Source organism: Sparus aurata, chromosome 14 (genome assembly GCF_900880675.1).
Source record: "Sparus aurata chromosome 14, fSpaAur1.1, whole genome shotgun sequence".
In the NCBI taxonomy this organism is placed as follows: Eukaryota; Metazoa; Chordata; class Actinopteri; order Spariformes; family Sparidae; genus Sparus; species Sparus aurata.
Window position 1 is genome coordinate 18,084,468 of NC_044200.1, and position 27,458 is coordinate 18,111,925.

At 41.0% G+C, this 27,458-nt stretch overlaps 2 protein-coding genes and 1 long non-coding RNA gene across 3 annotated transcripts; 2 read left to right on the plus strand and 1 right to left on the minus strand.

The window, feature by feature from the left end:
* Positions 1 to 427: 427 nt before the first annotated feature.
* On the minus strand, positions 428 to 27,129 carry LOC115595507 (uncharacterized). The gene is made up of 3 exons (XR_003986709.1): positions 26,576 to 27,129; positions 10,149 to 10,343; positions 428 to 2,402 (listed from the first exon to the last, which is right to left on the minus strand). It is a non-coding gene; the product is annotated as an uncharacterized LOC115595507 (long non-coding RNA).
* Positions 11,790 to 22,420, plus strand: LOC115595506 (fibroblast growth factor 4B-like). The gene is made up of 3 exons (XM_030440088.1): positions 11,790 to 12,936; positions 13,495 to 13,598; positions 16,887 to 22,420. The coding sequence occupies exons 1-3, from the start codon at positions 12,603 to 12,605 to the stop codon at positions 17,061 to 17,063; spliced, it is 615 nt and encodes a 204-aa protein (XP_030295948.1). The 5' UTR covers positions 11,790 to 12,602; the 3' UTR covers positions 17,064 to 22,420.
* On the plus strand, positions 23,292 to 26,553 carry fgf23 (fibroblast growth factor 23). The gene is made up of 3 exons (XM_030440087.1): positions 23,292 to 23,656; positions 23,759 to 23,862; positions 24,570 to 26,553. The coding sequence occupies exons 1-3, from the start codon at positions 23,422 to 23,424 to the stop codon at positions 25,020 to 25,022; spliced, it is 792 nt and encodes a 263-aa protein (XP_030295947.1). The 5' UTR covers positions 23,292 to 23,421; the 3' UTR covers positions 25,023 to 26,553.
* Positions 27,130 to 27,458: the final 329 nt, after the last annotated feature.

A 27,458-nucleotide genomic window follows, 5' to 3' on the forward strand; every position in this document is an offset into this window, starting at 1 on the left:
TGTTTAGCTGACCATCTGGACAGCACATTATGTATCAGATGAAGCTAATGCGGTTTGTAAACACTCGGTGAGTCAAGCATCGTGCGCATATGTTCGTCAGACAATTTCACTTCCAATAAAATACACTTCTCGCAAGTTTTGTTCGAAGTGAAGTGCCACTGATCCCAGTCAAACCACAAGCCAGCTTCCCAGTGCTGCAATGCAGTGAGTTATTATCCATCAGACAGGCACTGGATGTCCAAACGTCTGGTCGACAGCAGAGGGCGATGTCCTCATGTGAGAGGGAAGACTTTAGGCAGAGTGTTTCTTTACTGTGTTAAGGGAAAGTTTTGCACAGCCTGGACTTAATTTTGTTAGTTATGTCTGTCATCATAAAGAAAAAATGTTGAACAACCTCTGACAAGTACACAAAGCTTTATTAGCTGTTTCAATCATGACTAAAACTTTACAGATTTACCATAAAGAATAAAATGCTTACTCTTAGTGGAAATAGAAATCCTGAACAATGGCTTAACAAATCAATTGAATCTTAATTGTTCAATGCAAAGCTGTACAGGAGGAGAACAGTGTTATGGTGTTTTAATTATGGATGGCCTAAACTACAACAGTGATGTCCTGCTTGCACAAAAAAAACTATTTTTCACAGAGTTGACAGGTACTCCATCCTCTTGCCTTCTTCCGGTTTTTCCACACCTGCCGACCATTCGTCACTACTGAGTTTTCCGCTGAGTTTATCACTTGATTGATTCACCTCCATTCTCAATCGGACCTTTGAACTCGACATAGTAGGAAACGCACTGGTATTTATAATGACATTAACGATGGCTCAGTTCTATTCAGGTATTCCAGTAGCCTAAATCATGACTGTCATAACGGCTGACTCAGGACCATGAAACTGAAGCAGCTAAATGGAATTCAGCCATCATTAAGTGTATACCTATGACAATACCGGAATATATGGGTCAAGGCACAGTCCAGCAGATGGTGGTAATGCATCAGAAGGTTTAGAAGAAGAAATGGCAACACCGGATGTACGTCTATGCCAGAGTCTTGCACGGGCCTTATTTTGCAAAGCTGATCCCACCCATACCCGCATACTTAAAACCGCATCCAACCCCGTTTTCCGAAAGTAGCACAAATAACATTCCGCATCCGAGTGGACCCACTATAAATATTGATATTTTGGGGGGGTTTTTTTGCACGTTATGGCAGAAAATGGCAATCGCAAAACCCGACCCGTGCTCTCCAGGCATCCAACCCGATCCGCACCCGTATCGGACACAGAAGATTATTTTTCAGCCGTTTCATCCAAATTGTGCGGGTCACCTGCCGGGTACCCGAACCCGTGCAGGACTCTGGTCTACGCAGAGGATGACATCTGAACGAACATAGTGAGCAAGGAACAGGTTTGCGAGACAAGTAATAAACAATTTGTGGATTTAAATTCGTCATCAGCGGAGTCTTATGCTAGGTTTGCGCGCTTCATGCGAAAGCTTCTTTTTTTACTTGCTTCTCCCTGCTATGATACTGCTCTCTTCCACAAAACAGCCATACTAGCATTTTCCCTGAAATGTTACTAGATTTTCACGCGGGAAATTGGTGGTACAGATTTCTTGGAATATTGATCCCTCCTCCATGTTCCTGAGCCTTTCAGGTTTAGACTACACGTGTCAAAGAGGCTGTAGACTTTTAAGAAGACTGGTCTAGATAAACCACCGACTGCCACTGATTCTTCTGGATCATTCTTGACTATCATATTTATTAGCTGCTCTCCAGGACAGGCGGCACGCCAGAACCTTTGATCAACTCCTTGGGGGTTTAGATTTCATCCAGCAGGGGCCGTGACAAAAATAAATGATCTGATCTTTGTTGTGCTGGCCCAATGACAGCAGCTCCGTCCAGGATGACTCACTCTCTCAGCAGTGTGCCATTCCTGACGCTCTCCTCTTCCCATCAGCCAAATTGCCTTGATCCTCCGCTCATTGCCGCCTCTCGCCCACCCTCGCGTTCACTCACTGTGGAGCAAGGTGGTCGCATCCTCGGGGCCGGCGGCACTCTTTACATCCCACAGGGGTGAGAACGTGCAAAGCAGTGAGCAAATGTGTTGAGAGAATTCCTCACATTCTCCTGCTCGGTCCTGGTGGCCAGGCTCGGTGTTGGGTTCCTGGGAGAGAGGGAAGAGGAGCCAGGGGGAATCGGCTGCCGACTCAGCAGCTGACACCTCCTCTGATCTCTATCTCTTCCTGCAGCCATAAACCAAACTGTCTGACTTTAAGCATGGCAGCCACGTAAACAGAGCTTTCCTCGTGGCCCCAAGTAAGTTGGCCAGTTTTTGCCTCGAAGGAGCCAGTTATGGCGAGGATGTCGCACTGATGAAACGTTAGCCTCAGCGGTCCCGATACCTGATATATGGTTCAGTGGAGAGAAAAAACAAGACAGATTTGTTATTTTAAGTGGAAGACATCAAAGAATATTAGCGATGCTTGCAAGGAGAGCGTCCCCTTAAAGCTATGAGTCTAATACTCAAGTAAATCTCTCAGCAATTTTTGCTCTACTTGACCACAGTAATTAATCTGACGTAATGGGTTTGTTGGCAGGTGTTATTGCTCTAATGGTCTTCGTAGACCCGAAGCAACAGGCTGTAAATCTGATCCTTGGGACTTGGATGACAAATAAAGATGAATGCTCTGCAAAACATACTCGGGATTTCTTGAGTCGGCATCTCTGCCTAGATCGCACGCTTCAGGATAACAGCCCAACATGTAAGGTTCACAAAACTGCTCACATCTTTGTTAAACAGACGTTTTCACGCCTTTCAGTTCTCCAGGGGTGCGGTGTGATTACTGAGCTTAAATGGAGATCAATAGGCATCACAGGAGGCATTCACCATCATTCAGAGTGCATGGCTATCATTGGCTTTTACGAGTTCAAGCATTCTGCACTTGTAACATCTTCAAACACAGGAGTGATCATTTTTGGCTAAAAGCCTCTGTTAGATAGCAACTAAATAAATGTTATTTATCCCATGAGAGTAATTTAGCATCACAGGTATTATAGCGTTATATTATGCATCGTTGCTGCATAAAATAAAATCAGACAATCGAAAATATTTCTTCCCATCGCAAATGAGTTTTTTATGCTGACTCCAGCAGCAACAGAAAGGATTTCTTTCCCTTAATGAGTTTGGCTTCTGCACCAAAATGGGATGCAGGGGAAAAAAGTCTACGTATTTATTGCTAATTTCATTGTTTGACCTGAAACAAAAATGCCACAATGCAGAAAGACACATTCAAATATACACGACCAACAGTACAAAACACAACTAAATTCAATTTACTGTCATAATGAAAATGGGTAATTCTAATTTGCAGTGGCAGTGAAAATTTTGAATTGTTGCTTGTTAGAAATATTTAGCTGATCAAGATGAACTGAGTACAGAACACTTCAGAAAACTGTAAGTTCTGGTGTTACATGGCTTTCGCAAATTGAATGTTATGATGCATAGGGTCGTAACTTTACAACAATGACCATAAAATAGTGGATTGTGACATCTCCCATAGGTCTCTGAAAATTGCAGTACCTGACGCTGTCCAACTGCCGTATATTTTGTGGACCTCAATGCTTCTCAGAGATCCACTGTTTCCTGTCTGATGTCAGTCAGTTGGCAGTTGGGAGCTTTGGCAAGTCTCCATAACATTTCATTCCTTTCATTCCTCCATTTCAACGTCCGCTGTTATCTTTTCTTTGTTTCTTCGGCCATGACCGTTAACACCAACGTTAACCGTTCACTCCCAACGCTAGCAGAGACCAGGACAAACAAAACTGTTATGACGCGTGCGAACCACCTACTCTCTGTGGCCGCTTGCGATATTTTCCAGGAAAGTCGCCACCAACACCGAGTGTACATCTTTGGTTTTACAGCAAATGCAAGGGCTTTCATCAGTGGGCCATAGGCTCAATCGTCATTATGTTACCTCATTCGGCGATAGATAGTGACTTAACAGATATTTATTTGCATGAAAAATCTTCGAGATTATTACTTTAAGCCTTCATAAGAACAAAAATGTTCTCCCTGCACAGTTGTCACGAGCGATGGAAGTAGGTATAGAGACCAAAACCATTTTTCGTATCAGGCTGTAAACATGTTTATTTGTGCATTGATGTTGGCCATCTGAGGGAGCATAGTTTTTGGTACTTGTAATTTCAGCCCTAGAGGTTGTCATTCACTGTTTTTGTTTTTATTTAAAGGTAGTATTACTATCAATGGAAGCCTTGCTGACAGTCATCCAAACAATCCCGATGACAGATGGGTATTTGTTTGCTTTATAATGTACAGTATATCTTACTGACGTGAACATAAAAATTGCTGTGTCACTGGTTGGCATTTGTAATCAGTGTAAAAGTCACCTCTGCCTTGCTTCTTTTCCCCTTAGTCACTCTACGCCCAATTTAGCAGCAGGCACATCTTTCTCTGCAAGGTGCACAAGCTTTACCCTTGAAAAGATATTTTTACTGGGAACACTCCCTTCTGACAGGCAGCTCTTTGTCTTCGCTCTGACACAATATTAGTGAAGAAAGCCGAGCATATCTCGCAGTATATATTCACCTCCTGCATATGTTCTAGTAAGACGGCATGTCAGTTAGTATCTCGCTCCCGGTGGATTTGCTGCTACTCTCTTTGTCACAGATTTACAAAGCAGCAGTGGAAGAGCACAACGCTGTGCAGTTGTTGGTTGTTGAATTATACATAAGCTGATTCAGCAAAAAATCTGAACCCAAAGCTCCTTCCAGGGTGGTACCGTTACTATTTTACAAGCCCAGACTCCCTCGGATTGAAATCCAATTGGTTTCGATCGATGACCACTTCACTGCGATCTGCTCGATAATGTAAAGTTTTCTCACTTGAGCAAAGGATTTCATATCAGTTTAGTGGCTGAGGGTTGGGGATTGAATGGTACATGATGTGAGAAATGGTGAATCTGGATTGAGTCAGAGGCTTTGGGAAGTGTCAGAGTTGCCTAACACAGCAGTGAATATAATATCTCATGTCATGCTAAAGTATTGTTGGCATGGAAGTGGATTTTTAGTCATGCTAAGCATGCTGGCTCCATGGATGTCAATGTCGGGCTGTCGTCAGTGTGTGTGACACTTTTGGTCCAGGTTGAAATATCTCAACAACTACTGGCTGGATTGCCATGAAATTTGCTACATATATTCATAGTCCTCAGAGGATCAATCCTAGGACTTTGCTGATCCCCTGACATTTTCTTTAACGCCACTAGAGGGTCAAAGTTGTCAAATATCCTGGGAATAATATAAACATGGCATTTGCACTTGAATGGTTTCAAGAAGATAAGAATTGCTTTGGTGACTTTTATAAACCAGCGGTAACTCAAGGTTTTGTGTAACATGTTGTCACAACTATTGAACGGATTGCCATTTGCCTTAGAAATGCGTTTACAAGCTGTGTTGTATCTCGCGCTGGGTATTGAAGTCAGTACTTTTAAGGTTACTGACCAAATTACGTTGGCAATCTGAGTGCAAATTTAAACCGTGCCAAATTTCACAATTATATGGTGCATCTTATGTTAAAAACAAAGCTGACCAGGGCAACTCTAACCTGAGGGAACATTTGGTAAACAGAAATTATTAAAGCTGAGGGGTGTACAGTGTCATGGGGCCACAGTGCCCACAGCTGATGTTAGCACACCTCTCGCAAATGGAGAGTTAAATCCCTTTGTTGTTTTTTTTCTTTTTTTTTTCTTTTTATTGAAACAGAACAGCATACATTCAACACATCGCCACAGTGTGACCATACATCACTCTCTCGCACACAATATAAACCTGGGCAGAGTGCAGATTATGTTAATCACAGGCATCAGAAAGCCCACAAAAAGTAAGAAGATAAAAAAGAAAAGTAAATAACCACACAACAAAATAAAACCCCACACACAATTTAACTCCTGTAGCTGTGAACCAAGGGTGTCATTCTTCCTTCCAGTTCTAATCCTCGCTGAACTCATTAGATAAAATCTGACCTCAACGGTCTAACATATTCCAGCCAGTTTTGCCATATCCTTTCAAACTTGTCTGCTTCCAGTCGAAGGGAGAAAGATAATTTTTCCATCACATACACAGTGAGCACAACATTAAACTATCATCAACCGTCGGTACCTCAGTCTTTAACCACTTTCTGGTGAGTGCTTTCTTACTTGCAACCATCATTATTCTGTACAGTTGCTTGTCCCCAAATCTTTGTAAATCTATGTCCAATTTCCCCAGGTACATCGCCTTAAAATTAAGTGGAACATCCACATTCAGTACCTTATCCATACCCTTCTTAACCTCCCGCCAGTACCCGCTAATGGAGGGACAGCTCCAGAAGACATGGAAATGGTCCGCCTTATCAGCCCCACATAATCGCCAACATTTTGTGTCGCGATATGCCACCTGTGCCGGCGTTCTAAAGAACCTGATAACGTTTTTCCATCCGTGTTCTCTCCAAGACAGAGAGCAAGTTGACCGCCACTGCTGCCCAATAATCTCTTCCTAGTCATTCACAGATATAATCATATTTGCCTCCCTCTCCCATTTCTCTAAATCCCTTTGTTAACGGCAAAACCTTAAGTGAGGTGTGGACAACTTCCTCCACATCTCAGGGTGGTTACTTAGCTAGTTTTATAAGTTGCTGCTGGAGATAACATGGCGTTTTTCACAGACAATCCCAGTACTGCTTCTTCTACTTCGGATAGGGCTGCCATGAAGACATAGTGGTGCATTTTTGCCCATAACTGTTATGCTAATGTTTCCTTTTGACAATTACTTGACTGATATTCCCTCAGTTTCTATGTTTTGGTCCAGTTATCCACGCTAGAAAGGCAAGAAAAAATGACTTGGGACTTGGACTCGAGTCACATGTCTGTGCAGCATAGACTGGCACTGCAGTCATTTATCTGCGCTGTATCATTCACTCCTCCATCCATTGCAGTGAAGAGTAGTAAACAACTCTGCGCCTCAATTTCTTAAGGAATAAAGCTGAGCCTTTTTTAACTTTCCTCAGTAGTTCCACTTTAAAACATTTCTGTAGCTCAGTGTGCGACGCTAGGCCAATCACTGCTCAAGGCTGCTCAAGGCATTTGTAAATATAAAAATGGTTTATTAATAATACAAATATACTATTAACTGTGATATTCACATGGTAACCCAGTGTCTCTCTGTGGAGGCCTGTGCAGCTTTGGTTGGACTGAGTGTTATTGCTCGTCTATGCAAGCGATTCTGATGTCATTCCAGAGAAATCCCCCTCCATCTCTGGGTCTCCCCAGCTGTTGTTTCAATATCGTCTTTTAAACCCCACGTTAATAAAACAGTAATTGAAAGAGCTTTGCGTCCTCCTGTATCCAGTTACTTACACTTCGGTAATATGCACAAAAGCTGTTTGTATGGCTATTCCCTCTGGGGCACTTTCTGATTGATGTGTGTGTGTGTGTGTGTGTGAGTGCACTAAATAGATCCCATAATGGCAACAAAGACAGCTGACCTGACAATAGTAAACTGCAGACACTTTTCTCTTACTCGAGTTTCTAGTTTCTGCTCTTCTTCTTTAGCTCTAATATATTCAAGGCGAGTCTGTAGGCAAAATCAATTTGCAGTGTTATGTGGGCAATTTTCCATCTAGCTCCCTCTGTCCGCTTGTTGGCCCACTGTGACTCAGATGCCGCTGTTGAGGTTAGTCAGGGTTCATAGCTCGATTCTCCCTTGCTTCAGTCTAGAGCTGCAACCGTAAGTTAATTAATCGCTTCGTTGATCAACAGAAAATTAATCTGCAGCTATTTTAATAACTGATTAGCAGCTTAAAGGAGAACTTCAATGTTTTTGCGCATGAAGTTCAGTTTGCTTGTCACAAAGAGTACTGCTACTGAAGCTGATGATGTCATGGTGATGTCATCAGAGTTGTTTGAGCTTGCACTCCAGACGTACATTTCTAATCAAAATACACAAACTGCAGGTGTGACATTTGAAAGAAGAGTGTTGAAGAGACAAGAATTAAAGACACAACTGAGTTGCATTATGGGTAATGTAGGATTGTGTGTTTTTGAAGCTTTGACACATACTATGCTTCTTAAAGGAAGGAGATCTTGACCTCTACTGCCTTAAATGGGACCATTCTCGTTCGAATCTGTCTTTTGTGAGCCCCCCAACATTATGAAAGTGCAACATTAAATCACTATGGTACCCAGACATGTTTTTATGTATATGATAGCTCCAGCTATTAAAATGTGATAATTTGCTGCTTAAAATTATAGTCAATTGAATATCTTTAGCTTTTTAGGCTGCTGGTCGGATAAAAGGGAGAGCATGCAAAGACATCAAAATGGATTGTGGTTGTGGGCTTCTTTCACTATTTTCTGATATTTAAAAGGCCCAAAAAATAATCAGTATATTAATTGATTAATATTTAAAGATAAGCCAAAATGCATTTACTCCTGATTTTTGCATTCCAGAAAGGTGTTGTTACTAAAATAGCAGCCTCAGCGTCATGCCAGTACGACAGTATTAGCAGAATTAATCTCAAGGGCTCAGCACCGTCTCACCACCCACTCTCCATTGATTGAAGTTACACTCTGTCAATAAACCAGTAGTTTTGTCTATTCAGGCTGTTGGTTGCCTTGGATTGCATAGCCATGTGCTTACACAGCAAATCAAGAGGCTGTCTCATTAATTTGCTCACCAATGTGGTTCAGTCTGTCTGCTCCAGCGTGACTAAAAAGTCCTGATTTTCTCTATCAAGACAGTTTGGAGGTCTTGAGGGGAACAGAAGTGTCCACAGAAAACTTAGTGTCAATCTGTCTAAACGTTTTCCAGGCATTTTACTCAATATTGCAGATGTCAGTGTGATAAATCGAAGGTCGGAGGATCAAGAAAGTCTTCGGATGGATTCATCCTCTGGGGAACATGAATGTCGTCTTCTTTTTTTTAAAAAACAGCAGTCTATCCAGTACTTTTTAAGGTATTCAAAACCTGTTACTAAGAATTGGCAATACTACATGTAAATCTGTGAGTCAAGTCAAGTACATACAATATGTAACTTCTGCAGCCATTTAAACAAAACAGAAGACCAGAGGGAGCAAGAAGTTAGAGCCAGACCTTCTGAGGAATAAACACCCCTCAGATTCTGCTCTGATCCGAAGCCGTAATCAGGAGGAGGGCTAAGAGATTACTTTACTTTACTGTGTATCAACTTGACTGCAGCATGGGTCTGCAGAGGTGATCTCCGTTGTTGGGTGTTTATGTACGTAAGTGTTGACTGCAGCTGTAGGTAAATTCTACCTTATGAACATAAGGTTACAGAGAGTGGAGGGAGAAGGAAAAGAGAGGAACTGGCTTTTCTGGTGAGTGCTGAATTCACTGAGAGTTGACCTAGTTTATGACTTATCTGACTTGACTTAGGCACAAAGACGAAATAATGTTTTTAAGTATTATTCATGTCAAGTTTAGTCTGGCTCGCCAACTTGTCTTTCTCTTTTTCCGGGATAAACACTGTTTATTATTCGGGATCTGTAAGTACACAACTCGAAAAAACATATAACTGAGGTCTAGTTGAATTTAGACATTTTAATGTGGAACTCCTACATATTATATCTTAGATTGTATTCTCTCCGAAACAAAGTAACACAAAGTAAATGAATTCATAATGCTGTGAGTATTACATGATTATAAAACATACTGAGAGATTGTTTCTACTGATGCATTAATATTTATGTGTATTTTTGTTGTAGCAAGTTAAGGGGGAGCTAATTAAACCTACCTCTATTGAAATATATTTCACAAACTGATGATTTGAAAGTAAAATTTGATCAGCAAGTAACTGCAACTGTCAGATAAATGCAGTGGAGTAGATGTATAGATTTTCGGTGAATGCAAATGGTTACAAGGTATACCGCGGTATGAATATTGAGGGTATTGAATTCTACCATATTGGGCATATTTTTAAAGAATGTATCAAATTTCATGTCTGTCAGGACATAATATTTAGTTTTTTCCCATTATTTTAACTCCTTTAAGTACTTTGACATTATAACAGTAAATACATTCATACATTCATTATAAAAATATATATAAATATTTTCCATGTAGTAATGTGAACGTACCGTATGAAATGTTTTGTTTGTTTGTTGTTTTTCCGTCGTGGGTTGTCTTGCCACTGCTGTTTATCGGCAACAAGGCCTCTGCGGTTGCTAAGGTGGGCCTGAGGCTCCCTGGCAGCCTAGAGCACCTCGGGGCCCCAGAGCCTGGTGCTGTGTGACGCGTTTGGAATTCCCCCGAGCCTTAGCACTACCAGCACCCTGCAGGACGGGATGCAAACAGGGATGTAAAGACGGGTGAACCCACTGCACTCAGCTCGGATTTATTTTTATTTGCTCAACATTTTAACCACATTTTTAGAAAAAATTATTTATTTATGTTATATTTATGTGAAATATTTATGAGGGAAAAATGGTATAGCATGGGATAAGACATGTCACCTCGGACATAAAGCATAAATGTGTGATTTTTTTTTAAAGTAGAACAGTGATTTTTGCCTTATTGTGACACCAAGTGCACATTTCCTTCACCACTTTATTTCTGGACCTGACCTCAATGCAATAACCAAAACCATGTCACGTATTCGATTCATGCAGGGTATATTATTCTGTTAGTTGCAGAGTGTGTTACTTACAATAATAACGCGCAATCTGACCAGGCGAAATATCTGGTTATGTAAACTTCCTGAACAAACAGCTAAGGAAGTGTCAGACAGGATCGCCATTCGCTCTCCTGTGACTGTTTTTACACCTTCCTTCTAAATAAGGCAGCAGGCTGCCAGGACATATGACCACCGTCCCGATTTGGGTTCTGGACACAGTATCCATCCATCCATCCCATGATTGCTCAACGCCAATGAAAGTCACACACGTACACACACACACACACACACACACACACACACACTCTCCCTCCCCTCCTTCCTGCAGGTCTCCCATGTGAAGAAGAGCTGCATCAGGTCAGCCACAATTAGCCAGAGGAAGACTAAGAAAATAGGTTAGATAACCTTCAAAATAAAGGTAAACAGCGTCACAACTAACTTAATTCTTAGACTTGAATCAATCATGTACATACATTGTGATAATTTTCCCTTGAAACATACTGGTAGGTAATGTATTAGTGTAAAGAAAAAACAAAAAAGAAGAACTTAAAGGAAGAAGTTCACCCAAAAATGGTGAATTTAAATAATTTATTTTTTTAGAATTTAAGTTATTTACAACTTTTTCTAAAGCAGAAATCTTCTCTGCAGTTGGTAAGCTAAAACTAATAGCGTAGACCATGTTGGAAGCAGGTGCACAAGCTTGACGGTGGTTAGGGCATATATAACGTTGTTTCTAAAATTGAATTGGGATCTCAGGGCTTCCAGACACTGAGATTAACTGTCAACAAGTCCCCGTCTATTTCAGATGTTTAGGAGAATGCTGCAACGCTGTATCGCTGTGAACCTCCAGAAATGTTTTGTCGTTTGGGGTGAACTGTACCTTTTAAACTGTTTAAGTAAGAGGAGTTAGGTTAGTTCGTGCTTCTCATCACAAACTACACCAGTTTCTGTTCGACTGTGAAACATTTTCTCAATCTCACCTGAACTTTTTGGCCTGCGGAGGGGAAGTTTTGCTACATGGTTAGCTGGCACGATCAGCAGATGTTAGTCATTAACTGGTTGGAAATTGAGCTGCGACAACTCATTCCAACTTAGAGGTCTGCTGAGGGGAAGTTTAGTCATACAAGTTGGAAATTAAAATTGCATGATCACCAGTGTTAAAGAAACAACCAACTATTTATTAACTGCATAGTAGAAAATAGCAGATTGTTATCATTCAATCTTGCTGGGGGAAATTACTGTGGTAAGTTTAAAGACATTTCAAATATGTCACCACCCACCTACCATGACCTTTGCAGGCGTGTAAAAAAAGGAAGTGTTGCGTCACAGTCACTAATGGGGATTTTATTTTGAAAAGCACCACAGGAAACGCGTCTCCTCTTTCTTACCGGCTTGTTTGCCGCTGATGTTGAAGGTGCAGCACCCCCCATCATTCCTATCAGAACTGCTGCTGCTGGGGTCCTGCAACTCTCTCTCTCTCCCTCTCTCTTTCTTTCTCTCTCTCCTCCTACACCTCCTCCTCCTCCTCCTCCTCCCATCTCCTACTTTTGATGGGGGGGTGCAGCGGTGAAGTCACAGTGATGTCATTTTTTAGGATGTGAGAGTCGGGCAAGGTGAGCTGGTTTTGCGGTGAGTGGTGTTCCCCTCCACGGCCAGCGTTGCCTGTACAGAGGCGCGGAGCGGCGAAAGATGATCATCGCCACCGGCACCAATTCAAGCTCCGCCGCGCTCCGTCCCTCTCCTCCACCTCCTGCTGCTGCTGCCGCCGCCGCCGCTGCTCACACCTCGGGCTATGGGGCCTTGATCTGCCTTGATCCCGAAACAAGCCTTTACCACCACCATGCCAAAGGACAACACATCAGAAGAGTTGCATTTCTAGGGCAGGTAACTTTGACCACGTGCCCCAAAGGTGAACCGGATGGCCATTGCGCAAAGGTGCCTCTACAGCATGTCCAGGACGCACTGGACGCTGCCGGCAGTGATTGTACTGTGGACTTCTCTGTGGGGGATCGCCTCGTCTTACCCGCTCCCGAGCAGGACTAATGCGACTTTGCTGGAGAAGAAGTGGGAGACGCTGTTCTCCCGCTCCTATCTGGGGATAAGCGGGGGGAAATCGGAGCTGAACTGGGAGAGTGACTATTTGCAGGGCATCAAAAGAGTGCGACGGCTGTACTGCAACGTGGGCATTGGGTTTCACCTGCAGGTGCTCCCGGACGGCAGGATAAGCGGTGCACACAATGAGAACCAATACAGTGAGTCGCATCCGGGCGAGAAAGAAAGAGAGAGAGAGAGAGAGAGAGAGAGAGAGAAAGATTAAAATAAAAAAAATAAAAAAGCGCTGGGACCGAAAAAAGAGCGTAACCCAATGCGCAGGGCAGCGCTGTGCAAAAGTTCGGGCGGCTCACTTGTCTTGCATGATATTTAATAAGAGGCGTCGGCGTGGTTGAAAGTTTCCCAGAGCAAAAACAGTGTGCTGAGTGTTCCTCACATCCGTGCAGCGCGAAGCCAAAAACATGACATGAATGCTTGGAGCCAGTTTAGACGCTCACTTATTTTTACCCCTGCAGCAGGACACACACACACACACACTATCTCTATCACACACACACACACACACACACACACACACACACACACATAATGTTGAGGTGATTATTCCAAAGAGAGCATCATCCAGTCGCAATGCACCTGCAAGGTTACACCCATCACTGCTGCAGAGGCCAGTGGACCTCGCAGTGACTCTCCTGGTCTCTGCTCTGTGTTTTAACAGTGCGTGTGCGTGCGTGTGTGTGTGTGTGTATTCCCCCCAGGTCTGATAGAGATCTCCGCCGTGGACCGAGGAGTGATCAGCCTGTTCGGAGTGAGGAGCGAGCTGTTTGTCGCAATGAACAGCAGGGGAAGGTTATACGGAACGGTACGACACACACGCACACACACACACACATGCACACACGCAGCGCTCAGTGTAAGATGAGTTCATGGAGCTGCTGCATCCCTGCGTTTATGAGCGCTGTTGTGTTATTAATATGCTCTGATGATAGGGGGGTTTTTACAGTGCGCTCCAAGGAGTCCCATAGCAGCACAGAGGCCTGGGAGGCAACATCACATCCCGCCCTCAAGTAAAAGTAGCAATGCCACACTGTGAGAAGTACTCCATTACAAGTTTTACTCAAGTAAAAAGTGTAGAAATGTAATCCACTAAGTGTAAAAGTGCCCATTTTTGCAGCAGAGTGCATATTAATATGTATTTTTATTTAAGTATTGGGACTCTAAGCAGCATGTAACTGATTAATTTATACACTTTTTCACAATTTGTCATATTTTAAAAACTGATCACGTGGTTTTTTTATGTAAAAAATCTGCAAAGTCACTATTAAAAAGTTCAATTATTTCCCTCTGAAAGAGAAATAAAAAGTAGCATACAGAGTAATTTTGTAGCAAGGTAGAGCCTGAACGATTATTTATGATATTGGGAGTAAAAAATCATAATATATATATATATTTTTTGCAGTGATCCTTCTAATGAGGTTAATCAAACACTCACAGATATGTAACATAGGCAGTGTATTTTAAAGTTTATATTAAATAACTTAAGTGTGCTGAAACATTAAACTTCACCTGGAATGTAATAATTACATATCACAAGCATCTTTTCTGCATGAAAGTTTTCATATCGGACGATTTATACTCTGTATGTATCTGTGATAGGCCATTATCGGCCAACTGATATCTCGGTCAGGCTCGAGATATTATGACTGTTAACATATGTAACTGGTCCAGAGGAAGCAAATATCAACTCATTCACACATTGTTAGATGATTTGGTCTTTAACAATTCATCATATTTTAAAAAAACTGATCTTATGGTTTTTATGTAAAATCTGCAAAGTCACTATTAGATTGAATTAATGGAGTAAAAAAACTTCATATTTCCCTCTGTGACGCACTGAAAGGTCACTCACTGAATACAAATGACATAATGATGATAATAATTCTTGTAATAAAGTAGATATTATCTTATGTTGGGAGTAAAAAATGTCTTTTTTGCAATAATCAAACACTAACAGATATGTAACGGGGGCAGGATCTTTTAAATTATAACTGATAAACTTTATTTAAGTGTAATGAAACAGTAAACTTCACTTGGAATGTAATAGTTACATATTACAAGCTTCTTTATAGTCTTTCAACGTTTTAATATCAGACAATTAATACGTCTGTTCATATATACAAATATATATCTGTGATAGGCCAACTGATATATCGGTCGGGCTCTAAATACTATGACTGTTAACAGCTTGTCACTGGCATGATTCAGCTAATTAAAGGATTAAAGTTCAGTTCACCCCATAATGAGAATTCAGTCATTATCTACTCAGCCTCATGTCGGTAAGGTCAGGTGAAGTTTCATCATCCACTGAACATTTCTGGAGCCTCACAGTCGAACAGCGTTCTCTTAAAAAACTGAACTAGATGGGGACTTGTTTGAAAACGTAAAAAACAACCTTGTCAGTAAAGGTAATGAGTTAGATTCTACCACTGGAATCTGTGTATTCACCACTAAGTTTAACAAAGTACAGGACAGACCGAATCCCAATGTTTGTTTGCAGAAACTTCTGGGTAGAAAACCTTCAGCATCACGCATGTATCACGTTTGTACATCTGACTCGTCTAAAATGCCTGTTTGATGCCCTCATATCTAGTTAATAACAACACTAATTTGTCTGTTCAAGGAAATTAAAGAAAGTCTGAGATGTCCCTGTTGTGACGATAGCAAAGAGGCTAACATAGCAATATAGTGCATGAAATGAACGTCAGATACGTCGTCAAATATCCTGACACGTTACAGTCATGACTGAAAATGACAACAGGAGTATACAAGCTTCCTGATTTCTCTTATCTCCACTGTGCAAGTCAACGGACAGTTTTCTCACCGGAAGTGACTGTTATTGTTCTTGTTGCAACCAAATGAATTTTTATATTAATACATGTTTGAAAGTATTGAAAAATTATAGTGTCAGACACCTTTTTAAACTTGGACTGTAACAGTATTTTTTACAGAATGCTGTATCATAGAGGTTTTTTTTGTTTAGTATACATTATCATACACTTTACATACAGTATTCATTGCATACAGTACTTGGTATATTATTTAATGGTCCTAACTGTCCTGTTGATTTAGCTTTATTAAAAGGCAATGTGTGGCTCATAAAATCTTTTTTAATGTTACAATAAAAGATCTAACAGCTTTATGTGTGCAGTGCTGGCGATCTAACCTCAATACGTATCTCATTATTGATGTTGAGCATTGAAAGAACCGTTATGCTCAGGTTCATTACCTTCCATTCTCACTTTTTAAAGACAGTTTCTGGTTTAAATCCCAATTTCAGTCCTGTGTTTGATCAATATTTGAGAAGCTGAAGCTTATTTTGTTGAATAAAAAATGTGTTCCTTCTGCACTTCACTCTGGGGAAAACAAGGTACAGTTTTAGTATCATATTAGCTCAACACAAGTAGATGGGGACTTTGTTTTAAAATGGCTCCATACATCTTGTCCTGAGTGTCCTGAAGCCCAAAGATCCCAAATTAATTTGGAAAGACACTGTTTACACTAGGGACCCGCAGTTTGGCTCATGCTCCCATCTCAGAATGGCTGACATTAAGCTTAGTGGCAACAGTGAACATTTCATCGTACAAAAGGGTTCAAATAAAGTCTTTTCAAATCAATTCTGGATCTCGAGGTCCTCCCAAGACTTTGTTGACGAGCTGTAGGGAGCCCCTTTATGTTTATTTATTTATAAATGTTTTGTTGGGGCTTTTTCTACGTATAAAGTTCCAATCTACCTCAGTTGTTTAGGAGAATACTGCCACACTGTTTTGCTGTGAAGCTTCTGAAATGTTTTGTAGCATACAAAACTTCTACAAGCTTGTCAACAGCATAGTCGGATAATTACTTGATTTTCATTTCTGGGCGAACCTTTAATGTGTAGTTCAGCAGTAAAAGCCGGAGGCTGGTATCCGCATTCAAATTTCTTTTGCAACAACATGCCACCTCCTCCAGTTTCCCTCAAAGCATGCTTTGTAGGCAGGCTGTCTGCCAAAGTAAAGGTCACATGGAGACCATGCATATGTTGTGATCTTCATCGTGTGTCTGCCATGAGATTTACTGACCCCCTCTTTCTATCTCTCTCTCTCTTTTTCAGAGAGTCTTCGGGGAAGAGTGCAAGTTCAAGGAGACTTTGCTGCCCAACAACTACAACGCCTATGAGTCTTTTGTTTACAAGGGCTTCTATATCGCCCTCAGCAAGCATGGCCGCGTAAAGAGAGGCAACAAGGCCACCACCGCCATGACCGTCACACATTTCCTCCCGCGGCTATGAGAGAAACTGGCAATAACTCACTAATTTGCACATGTGGATGTTCTTCCAGGTAACACAGAAACGCATAGTCATGCTATACACACCGATGGACTGCGAGAGAAAACACAAATATTTATTCTGTTTATATATATATGTATATTTGGATAGCTATCTTTCTATATGTTCTGTGCTGCTTATTGTTTTTATGGACGGGGAGAGTTGCCTGTCTCACTTTACCTTGGTGCTTGCTGTAACTGAACTACGTGTCACTTCCTTTTTTGAGATGGAGGATGAGCTATATCCTGTGCTTTTAAAGAGTGAAATGAATACTTTTTATTACCTCAAAGAACCACTTTACTAGATTAAGGGATGCATGGACTTCTGCGCAAATATCTGCTAAGTTTTATCGTTTCTTTCAAACCGTTGAGCGCTTGATGGCTCCCTGCTCGATTCTCGATATCCGGCAGTGGGGGGAAAACTTAAATGCACTACCTTTGCTGCACGATTTAAAGGTGCCTTGGTGTTCCCACTTGTGGCCCCCTTAAACTTGCATGTAAGAGACACCCACTGGAGTCAGAAATAGGGCTGACACTCCGGGGAGGGCCTCAGATGTGGGGGAAGGGTTTGACTATCTCTGGTTTATTTTCTTTTCTGTAATTAGATCGATTAAGTAATATACAATCTGTGGTTGAGACCAGAGAGCGGTCAGCCATGGAGGCTGGCACGAGGCCATGAGTTTGACTGTGTGGCATCGGCAGCATATAAACAGGGTGGAACATTTATCTATCTGAGCATGGAGGACATTTTTGTTTGGATGTGTGGACTGAACGGATAGATTTGCGAGCACACATTAGAGAATGCACCTGCACATGGTCTTGGACAGAGCTCCTGCAGTGAAGCAGGTTGCCGTCTTTAAATCGCAAAGCTTTAGCTGCTGCTGAAAAATGATGTCTACCGTCCGTGAACACCAATGAAAAACTATGTAAATATAGTCGCAAATGAAAAAGAAGAATTCAGGAGCTTTTTAACGCTGCTTTGTCGCAGTTGCCTGAAAGAGGCAAGAAGAGTTCAGGTTGCACAGTGAACCATCGATGATGGTGCCTAAATGTTTCGGTGAGAGTCGTCCCCACGTTTCTTGTCTCTTTTAATTTATCTTCGCGTGTTTGATGGAGGTTGTGCGTGTCCCAGGCCAATTCCTCCCACTTGGCTGTGAGCTCTGCAGCAGCACTGCAGTGGCAGCGAGGTGTTGGGAGCTGGAAGCAGGCTGGAGTTTTAAATGCAATTATGGAGAAGTCAATCGTGTGGCCCCCGAGTGAAGGACAATGCAGTTGGTTGGCTGGATGCACGCTGTAAGAAGTGTCTTTATTCTTGAGGTTTACTTTGACTCATTTGTTCTTTTGTCACCACTAGGTTTTAGTTTTCCTCTTTTTGACAAAAACAAAACACAGCAGATGGACAGACTGAATTATTGAAAGGGGACAGGACAATAGAGCTACAAAGATTAAAAGATTAATTGATTAGTTGTCAACTTTTAAATGAATCACCAACTAAGTCATTAAAAATTTTAAAAGGCAGAATTCTCTGATTTCAGCTTCTGAAATATGAGTGTTATATTCAATGTTAAAGTTATTTTATTTGTCATCCTTCAGTCCCTTTATGTATTTTTTGCCAGATGGCAGCAACAGTCCTGCATGTCCTTGAGTTGTAGAAGAAACAAGACATTTGAAAACGTTTTCTTGGACATTTTATAGACCGAACAAGTCGGTTAATTGAGAAAATAATTGACACATAATGTGTCAATAAATGTATCCTCAGTAGCATGGCTACAAGACATAGGAATTCAATATCTTGTCATAAAAAGATTGTAATAAGACAACCAACATCACTAACGACAATTTTAACTAATATCATGACTAGCGGTGTCGCAATATTGCAATGCTCACAATAACCATATTATATATATTAGAAATTAAAATATTATATTATCTCGTTTGAATCGTTTAAATAATCCTGCAAAGATATTTGGCCTGTTTTGTTTGAGTTCATCTCTTATCTGTCTCTATCTGTGCATGTAAAATAATCGCTTTAACATAGCTGCTCTGTTGTTGAAATCAGTGCTGGCTCAGGCGTGTGTGAGCTGACCAATCAGAGCAGACTAGGTATTTGATGGGGGGGGGGACCTTAAAGAGACAGGAGCTAAAAAAGAGCATTTCAGACAGAGGAGGAATACAGCGCTGCTGGAGCATTAACGCTTGTAAACTTATTCTAGTAGCAACCAAAAATAAAATAATTAACCTGAACAGACAGATATATTGTTAGCATCTTGTTACTCATTCCGAGGATGTTTTTCTTGCTTCGCTCGGTTTCTGTGAATCTTACAGCGTGCATTCACCTGAATAACTTCTGCAGCTGTTTACTTGAAAAAAAACAAAAACCCTGAATCTTTCTCCGCTGTCAGCCTCCATCCGTCCTTGCGTTCAGAGAGGAAGCAGGACTATTTAAATCCAGGAAAGACGTATGCGAGGGAGCCGGCCCACTCTCTTTGTTGTTTGTCAGACCCCCTGCAGGAATGTGGATATGCCAGGATGACAGGCAGCCTCCCACATACCTGAAAGCTCCCCCCCTCCTCCTTCTTTGAGCTCTGTCACCCCCAATCGCCCATCTCTGCCTGTCCCTCACCCACTGCAGGCAGGGACCTTGGGATTCCAGCTGTAACCCAGGAGCTTCCTCCTCTCCTTTCAGCCTTTTTTAGTTCAAGGTCAGAGTCATGGACCAGCCTTGGCCCCAACCCCACTGGCCAGGCGGGTTGGTCAGCTATATGGGTTGAACTGTTTCCATGAAATAGGAATTTCAAGTATCTTTCGACACAGGAAACACCTTACCTTACGCTTTAAATCGAACAGATGGCTTGAGAGTGGCTCACACAGAATTCCTTCGCTTCATGATCTGCACTATTTCTTTAAAACAATCCTGCTCCTCTTCTCTGAATTTAGAGTCCCACCTCTTTAAAATGCAGCTCCACAACACACCGTGCCCTCCCTTTTCCGAGTACTTGTGTCGGATATTTCTGGGGAGGGGACATCTGCAGAGTTAATGCAGTGTGTGAGGAGCACAGTCACGCAGAGTCTCCTGCAGGACAGCACCAGAGCCATCCTCAGGACGAGCTCTCTGCTGCTGCTGCTACCCCAAACACCTCTCACCACATACTGTCTCAGTATCACCTGCTGCTCAACCGTCTATGACGCACATATCAATTCATAACAGTATTGTTTCACACAGATAAACCTCTCTTTTTTTGTTACGATGACATTTTGTTTGTCACGAGCTTAGCTCAAACAAAAAGACTTGTTGCCGCTGTCGATGAGGCTGCATGAAAAAGCACTGATGTACATTTCTTCTAGAGAGAAAATCATATTTTTTTGGTTTAAAAAAGCAAACAAAATCCACGGTTTCAGCATTCTACGCTGAGGAAGGTGAACGGCAATGAGCACTTCTCGTACCTGCCTCAAAAGTCAAAATGTGAGACATCTATAGCAGCACCTTGTTAGCAATATCTTGATCAGAAGCGAGTGTAAAGAAGGGAGTTGCTCGTGCTTTTGGATCCCAAAAGAGTGAAGGTGTGTGTCTAAAAGAAAAAAAACTCACCTTTCAGCTTTGACCAAAAAAAATGTTATCCAGATTTATCCGTCATCTCTTTGCTTTCCACTTAGCATAGATCAAATTAAAATTAATTCAAGGTGAGGAATCTTATTTTTATGTTTAATGTACTATCAGCATGCCCGAGCCCCGAGCTTAATAAGGGGTGTGTGCTACATGTGTTTCTTTCGTTAAACTCCTGCTCTATTCCTCTCATCTCTGTTCTCATATACCTCACCCTCTGCCTTAGTTTTGGTTTGCTGATGACTGTAAATGAAGACGAAACAAACTTCAGTTCTTTGTTTCTGAAAACAGACAATGCTAAGTAAGAATATTAAAGTTTTTTCCTTTTATTTTTGTACGTATGTGCTGTGCACAGCAGTCTACTGTATTCCTGAGAAAATAATAAAAGTTTTTTTTTTAACTGGTTGATGGCAGTGTCGTTCTGTCTCGAACCCTGATTTAATTGTGTATTAGGCAGTGTTTAAGAGATACTGAGTCAGACACTTGTTTCGGGTAAAAATGCAAAAAGTATTATCAGAGTAAAGTATTCAAAGTTGAGGTAATTCTTCAGCAGAAAAATGGCCCCTCTGATTGTTGTAATAATAAATCATTAGATTATAAATAACTGATGCAACAATGAGTAAGCAGCTTTTTTTTTCTGTTGCAGCTCTCGAGATACAAAATTAAAGGAACCGTGTCACCAAAAATGAAAAATACCCTCATGCTGATGGAAAGTCGAGTGAAGTTTCGTGGTCCACAATATATTTCTGGAGCTTCACAGCAGAACAGCGTTGCAGCATTCGCCTAAACAACTGAAGTAGATTGGGACTAAATGAAACATTAAAACATGGCTCCCTATAGCTTATCCAGAGTAATCCAAGTCTCCTAAAATGATTTGAAAAGACTGTAGCCGCTAAGCTAAAATCGTTAGCATGAGCTTGTCGTGGTTGTAAATAAACTTTTCGAATCAATTTCGGTTCTCAGACTTCTGGTGACTTGGATTACACCAGACGAGCTGTGTGGAGCAATTTTATGTTTTATATTTATATTTAAAACAGATCCCGGGCTACTTCAGTTGTTTAGGAGGATGCTGCAACGCTGTTTTGCTGCAGGACACCAGAAATGTTTTGCAGACCAGGATACAGGAACAGGAAACTGACTTTCCATTGATGAGAAAATGACTGAACTTTTAATTTATTCTTTTAGTCTCCTTTACCTTGTTTGGTCAAGTGCTTCTCAACCTTGGGGTTGGGCCCCTCAACAGGGTCACAAGATAAATCTGAGGGGTCATGAGATGATTAATCTTTCTTTGTTGTGAAATAATGGAAAATATTCTTTTGGCCCTTTTATCTATTGCTAATATACTAGACATTGCTGTGTTGTACCTACTTGCAACACAAACATAGAACAGATATTTAGTTGATTATTCATTTAATTTTTACACTAACACCTAAGAAATAATTCTGTTGTGCACTTGTATTTCATTTTTTGAGAAATTTAGAGGGGAAAATCACTTTTTTCTGTTTAACTACAAACAACTCGTTAGGGTTGCAGTGGTGTACTTGTTTGTAAGATATACCGTGCTATGAAAATTGGCGTTATCATTCTGTCTGTACTGTTATCTAAGGTATTCTGCTATATTAGTGTTATTAAAGTACATATATCCTTAACTTTATGTGAACCTTCATGTCTGTCAGGATATACAATTTGGGGAAATTATAATAAATCCCTTAACTTTTCATGTGAAAATCTCATACACATCTTATTAAGGATTCATTAGCCAAAAAGGTTGGGAGCCACTAGGTTTAATCTTAAAACGGGTTGTGTTGTACTTTAACTTGATCTTGATTTTCTACAATTGGAAGTGGGTTGTGAGTTAAATTCCCTGGAGGAATAAGCATTATATTCTTAAGAGAAGATGTTGAAAAGGCTCCTGTGGTTCAACTTTCAGTAGTAATCTCTGCACTGGTATACAATTTGAATGTATCCTGTGCTGAAACTACAGCACCCAAAAATAGTGAAGCCAGTCAAACTTCCAGAGTTGCAGAGCAAAATATACTAAATAAGGAAATGGTTCCCTCTGCTGGTGAAAGTGTGAAAATGTCGAGTTTGGATGGTGCGTAAAAGCAGCAGCAACAGAATCAAACTATGACTACACGTCTGGTCCATTGTGGTAAACAGAACTGTAACATATATAATATGATGCCAGATTAATTACTGATTATTAATCATTCTGGAATTGCACGAATTTAAAGACCTCGATTAAAAAATGTTCACAACTTCCTTATTATATATTGTATCCTTATTCAATCAAATCATTTCAACACGATTCTGAATTTATGTTTTTCTTTCTGTTTTTGTTTGTTTGCTTATTAATTGCCCAATGCACCTTGTTTACAGTCCAAACTAAAACCAGAAGCAGTGGACTTTGGACCATTGGGAAACAGTCTTAGAATAATGTTTAAGGTGGATGAGTCAAGAAAAGTCACCAAAAATAAGAGTCCAGTCTGACCAAGGGCATCGGGATAAACAGACAGAGGTGGAAGTGGCCCTTCCGCTGCAGTAAACCCGCACATCTGCTTTGGGGGCGAGTTGCTTTTTTTTTTTTTTTTTTTGCAAAGGATGTGAGCAGGAGTGGCACTCAGGGGGCTTTAAATAGGATCTGTCTCCAAACTTTGGGACAACAGAGCATCTGAAAGCTTCCAGCAGCTCGCAGTGGAAACCACCGGTTTGCTCCAGGATGGACGTCAACAGGAGACTAAGGATGAGGGACACCGTGCTGGCGCTCTTGCTCGCTCTCCTCCAGGAATTTCCTCTCGGTGAAACGGCCGCGAACCCGTCGCCGCTGGTTGGATCCAACTGGGGGAACCCGAGGAGATACGTCCACCTGCAGACGTCCACAGACCTCAGCAACTTCTACTTGGAGATCAGATTAGACGGCACTGTGCGCAAAACTGCAGTCAGGAGTTCATACAGTAAGACATGTTCTCCTCTTTTTTTTAGCTGATTCATTTGTGTAATGTGGTACTGTGGAGTTCTGTCTTTAACACACTGTCTATTCCTTCTCTTTGCTGCAGGTGTGATTTTACTGAAAGCTGAGACAAGAGAGCGCATCGCCATCTTCGGCGTCAAAAGTAGCCGGTACCTGTGTATGGATTTGGAGGGCAACCCTTTCAGCTCTGTAAGCCAATACTTACTTTCACTTCGACTGACTGTTACCATACGTTCAATAGATGCCTTATAATAAACGTTCTAATAAGAGGTCCTCTAACTTTGCATGCTTTTAAGGTATTACGCATCGTTTTCTACACTTTCTTCAATTTACGCACAGACGTACTGCTACCACAAAACGTATTAACATCCATTCTTTAGTTATTTTTTAATTACTCAGCTCGACTTATTGAAACTCTGAACTAAATCTATCTCCCTGACGTTTAGTTTTCTGTTCGGCACCTCTGTGGGATTTTACGCACAGCTATAGGCGACGTTTTCTACCGTTTATGAGAACTTTTACGCACAAATATTATAGCAACTTTGATTTATGCAATATATTTATTCTTCTTTTTATATCATTGATGTCAAGTCAAACAGACCTTTTATAATGACGAAGTTCTTTTACTTTCCCCATCAAATGTCTGATTTAGATCTGAAAGTGACTGAAACGCCTTTCATGTCGAGGATACTCGGTGTAGCAGCCTATTTGAAGATTATACATCGGATACAACTAAAAGTTTGCTAAAAAAAAAAAAAAAATAAATAAAAATAAATAACGACAAAATGAGGTTTAACATCTTGCATCTTGGGGAAACAAACAAACAAAACCCAAAAAAAAACAGGGTAGTCTCATACTGAAGTCTGATTTTCTCCCTCTCTCCTTCCCTCTCTCAGTCCATCTGCCTCAGGGATGACTGTCTGTTCAACCACAGACTTCTGGAGAACAACCGGGACGTGTACTACTCCAGCCGGACCGGCATCCTGTTCAACCTGGAGGGCTCCCGGCAGGTGTTCGCAGCGGGCCAGAACGTGCCGCAGACCTCCCTCTTCATGCCCAAGAAGAACACGGTGCCGCTGGAGCGCCTCCTGCTGCACAGGGAGAAGAGGAACCAGGTGGTGGATCCCTCCGACCCGCACAACGTCTTCATGGGTCAGACCGAGGAGGGCTCGGACTCCCGGGCCGTGCCGGAGGACGACGCAGACCTGGAGGTGGAGGTGGAGGTGGAGGCTGGAGACGATGGGCGCAACGTGTCCCGGGAGACGCCGCTGGCTCCGTCCACCCACGACCCCTGGAACGTGCACTCGTTCAACCCAGCCAGCCCTCGGAGCTCCGGGACCATGGGGTGATTGTAGTGCTGACTTTTACTGACACGGATTTATTTACCTTAGTCTGAGTGAGTCCGAGTTTAACTTTTAGTTTGTGATCATATGAGAGAAAGAAGCATTAACATCAGACTTTATTTTGAAAACCATGAAGACCATTCAGGTCCCATGGAAGCCCAGTTGCGCCAAAAAAAAAAAAAATTAAAATGTATGAAATATAAAGAGTCTTAATTATGAGTTGTCATGAGACAAGAATTCTGAACCATTTGATTAATTAGGACTATTTGATCCCATAGTGTTCACTTTTGAGCTCATAATTTTGAGTTTTTTATGTTATTATTGTAACTTATCATGGAGTATGTTTTTTTCATGAAGCTTAGGTTATTATTATTTTCCTTTAACTGGCAGAAATGGGCTTCCACAGTATGTTCCTTTTTTCACACTGACTAAATAATTATTTGTTTAGTCATCTCTTTTTCAAAGAAGCAGTGTTTATACACTGTATGTACAACATAGACTTGACTTGCGGCCCCTTTTGCACAATTTATAGTGTGAAAACACCATTTTTTGTACATTTCCTGCAGATCTGAGTGGAATCCATAAGGGATATGAGTTTTACCTGGAGTTATCTTATCTATCATGAATATTTAATTTTTTGTGGATAAAGGGAATTCACCATAGCTAAAAATGTCTTTATGTGCCAAGATGAGTGATCTTAATCCATTTCCCATCCCCATCCATTACCATTAGTTTTATTTCCTGGCACTCACACTGGGCTGTAGCTTCGATGAGAAACGGCAGTAAAAAAAATGACTGAATTATTCATACAAACAGTTCCTCCCTGAAGAACTACATGATTCATTTGAGCAAGGATGCAATTACTTATCAATTTCTGTTGGGGTTTTTTTTTTCGTAGTGGTCTCTTCTCATTGAGGTTCTTACAGCTGGTCTGAGAAACCCACCTTTCAAAAGGGACTTTCATATTATCTCAAGACAGAAGCCTATCTTAGCCTACCTCTGGTAAACCCAAATATATATACATGAATATACTTAAGAGTGGCATTTAATAGAGCTAAGGTTAAGTTTTGCCTATATTTTAAAGTCCTTAGTTTATTTGGCTATAGGAAATTTGAAGTTTTTCTTTTTTGTAATAGATTTTGAACCTAAAACAGCAATTATGATTACTACAATTACAGTATTTGTTGTGTTAATGTATCTGTATTTGTATGATCCAGTTCATGACTTGAAGGAATATTACTACAGGGTAAACAACCTTTACAGAGCAGACATCTTGACATCAAATCTGAACTCTGGTTATGTGATTTTACAGGTGCTGGGCACCACCAGCAAACCTTTAAGAGAAGAAAAAAAAAACAGTCCCAAAGAGTATTTATTTATTTAATTCCATTCCTTTGTTGTTATTTATGGTATTTATAAGGATGCTTTTCAGTTAAATGTACGTATAGGAAAACATGGTTTGTCTTTGAATGTATAAGTTGGAGTTGTGGGTGGAGTGTTGCTTGAATTTGGGACAAAATAAACTTTATAAAGGAAACGTGTGACGTGTTGTGTGTTACCTGTGAGTTTTCAAGCCGTCTTGTCTGAGAGTCCATGAACACCATTAGCATGTTTAACACTGACCCAGTTACTCCGCAGTTCCGCTCATTAGCCGCACTTTAACAGCTCTTCCGCTTAATTAGCACGCAGGTACATGAGCCACATCGGAGTCATGTCGCTCTAAAAGTACACTTTGTGCCATTTTTACCTCAACTAAGTGTTAAATTGCTCAATGTTCCCCTGTTAGCCCATTAACCTTTGACATGTTGGCTAACTGAATAGTTTTGGGAAATACGTTTCCGCTGTTGCGGTTGCCGTGCAACCAGTTGAGATTCCCGGAAGTTAACCACAACCGGAAACACAAACATTTAAAGAAACGCTTATACTTACTTTTGTTAAGTATTACAACAAAAAAACACACAGTATGTTAATAAGTGGGCTTTAGAGGAGATGGTAGACAGATTAGTTCGCAAAAAAACAGCCCAGTTAGCTGTTTCCTGTGTTTATGCTCTGCTATGCTAAGCTAAGATAAAACAAGTTAACCTACTGCTGAAGAGAGAGATAGTCTTACCCAAAATGAGATGCTGCACTAGCAGCAGGATACTGAAGTGCTTCGAGAGAGTTTGCATGTCTCAAACAGCTGTTAGTGCTCTTCACAGTTCAGTAACTTAAGATGAGAAAAGATGATCTCTTTATCAGTTATTAAAGTCATGTCATAGGAGCAATTAAGCCTCTGTTTGTCTCTGGCCCCCCCTGTATATAATCTGTTGTTTTGACTCAGTTCCTCGCTCAGAATTTGGATTTGAACATCTATAAAATATGTTAACTATAAGAAGAATATGCACACCATTTAAATAGTTTAGGATGAAAAAAACACCCAAATCCAAAATATTTCCAATGCTA

Bases quoted from the DNA above. Each gene is read 5' to 3' on its own strand.
- LOC115595506 (XM_030440088.1), top strand. From the start codon at position 12,603: ATGGCCATTGCGCAAAGGTGCCTCTACAGCATGTCCAGGACGCACTGG. The intron at 12,937-13,494 runs GTGAGTCGCATC...TATTCCCCCCAG, and splicing joins ACACAATGAGAACCAATACA to GTCTGATAGAGATCTCCGCC. The intron at 13,599-16,886 runs GTACGACACACA...TCTCTTTTTCAG, and splicing joins GGGGAAGGTTATACGGAACG to AGAGTCTTCGGGGAAGAGTG.
- fgf23 (XM_030440087.1), top strand. From the start codon at position 23,422: ATGGACGTCAACAGGAGACTAAGGATGAGGGACACCGTGCTGGCGCTC. The intron at 23,657-23,758 runs GTAAGACATGTT...TCTTTGCTGCAG, and splicing joins TGCAGTCAGGAGTTCATACA to GTGTGATTTTACTGAAAGCT. The intron at 23,863-24,569 runs GTAAGCCAATAC...TCCCTCTCTCAG, and splicing joins AGGGCAACCCTTTCAGCTCT to TCCATCTGCCTCAGGGATGA.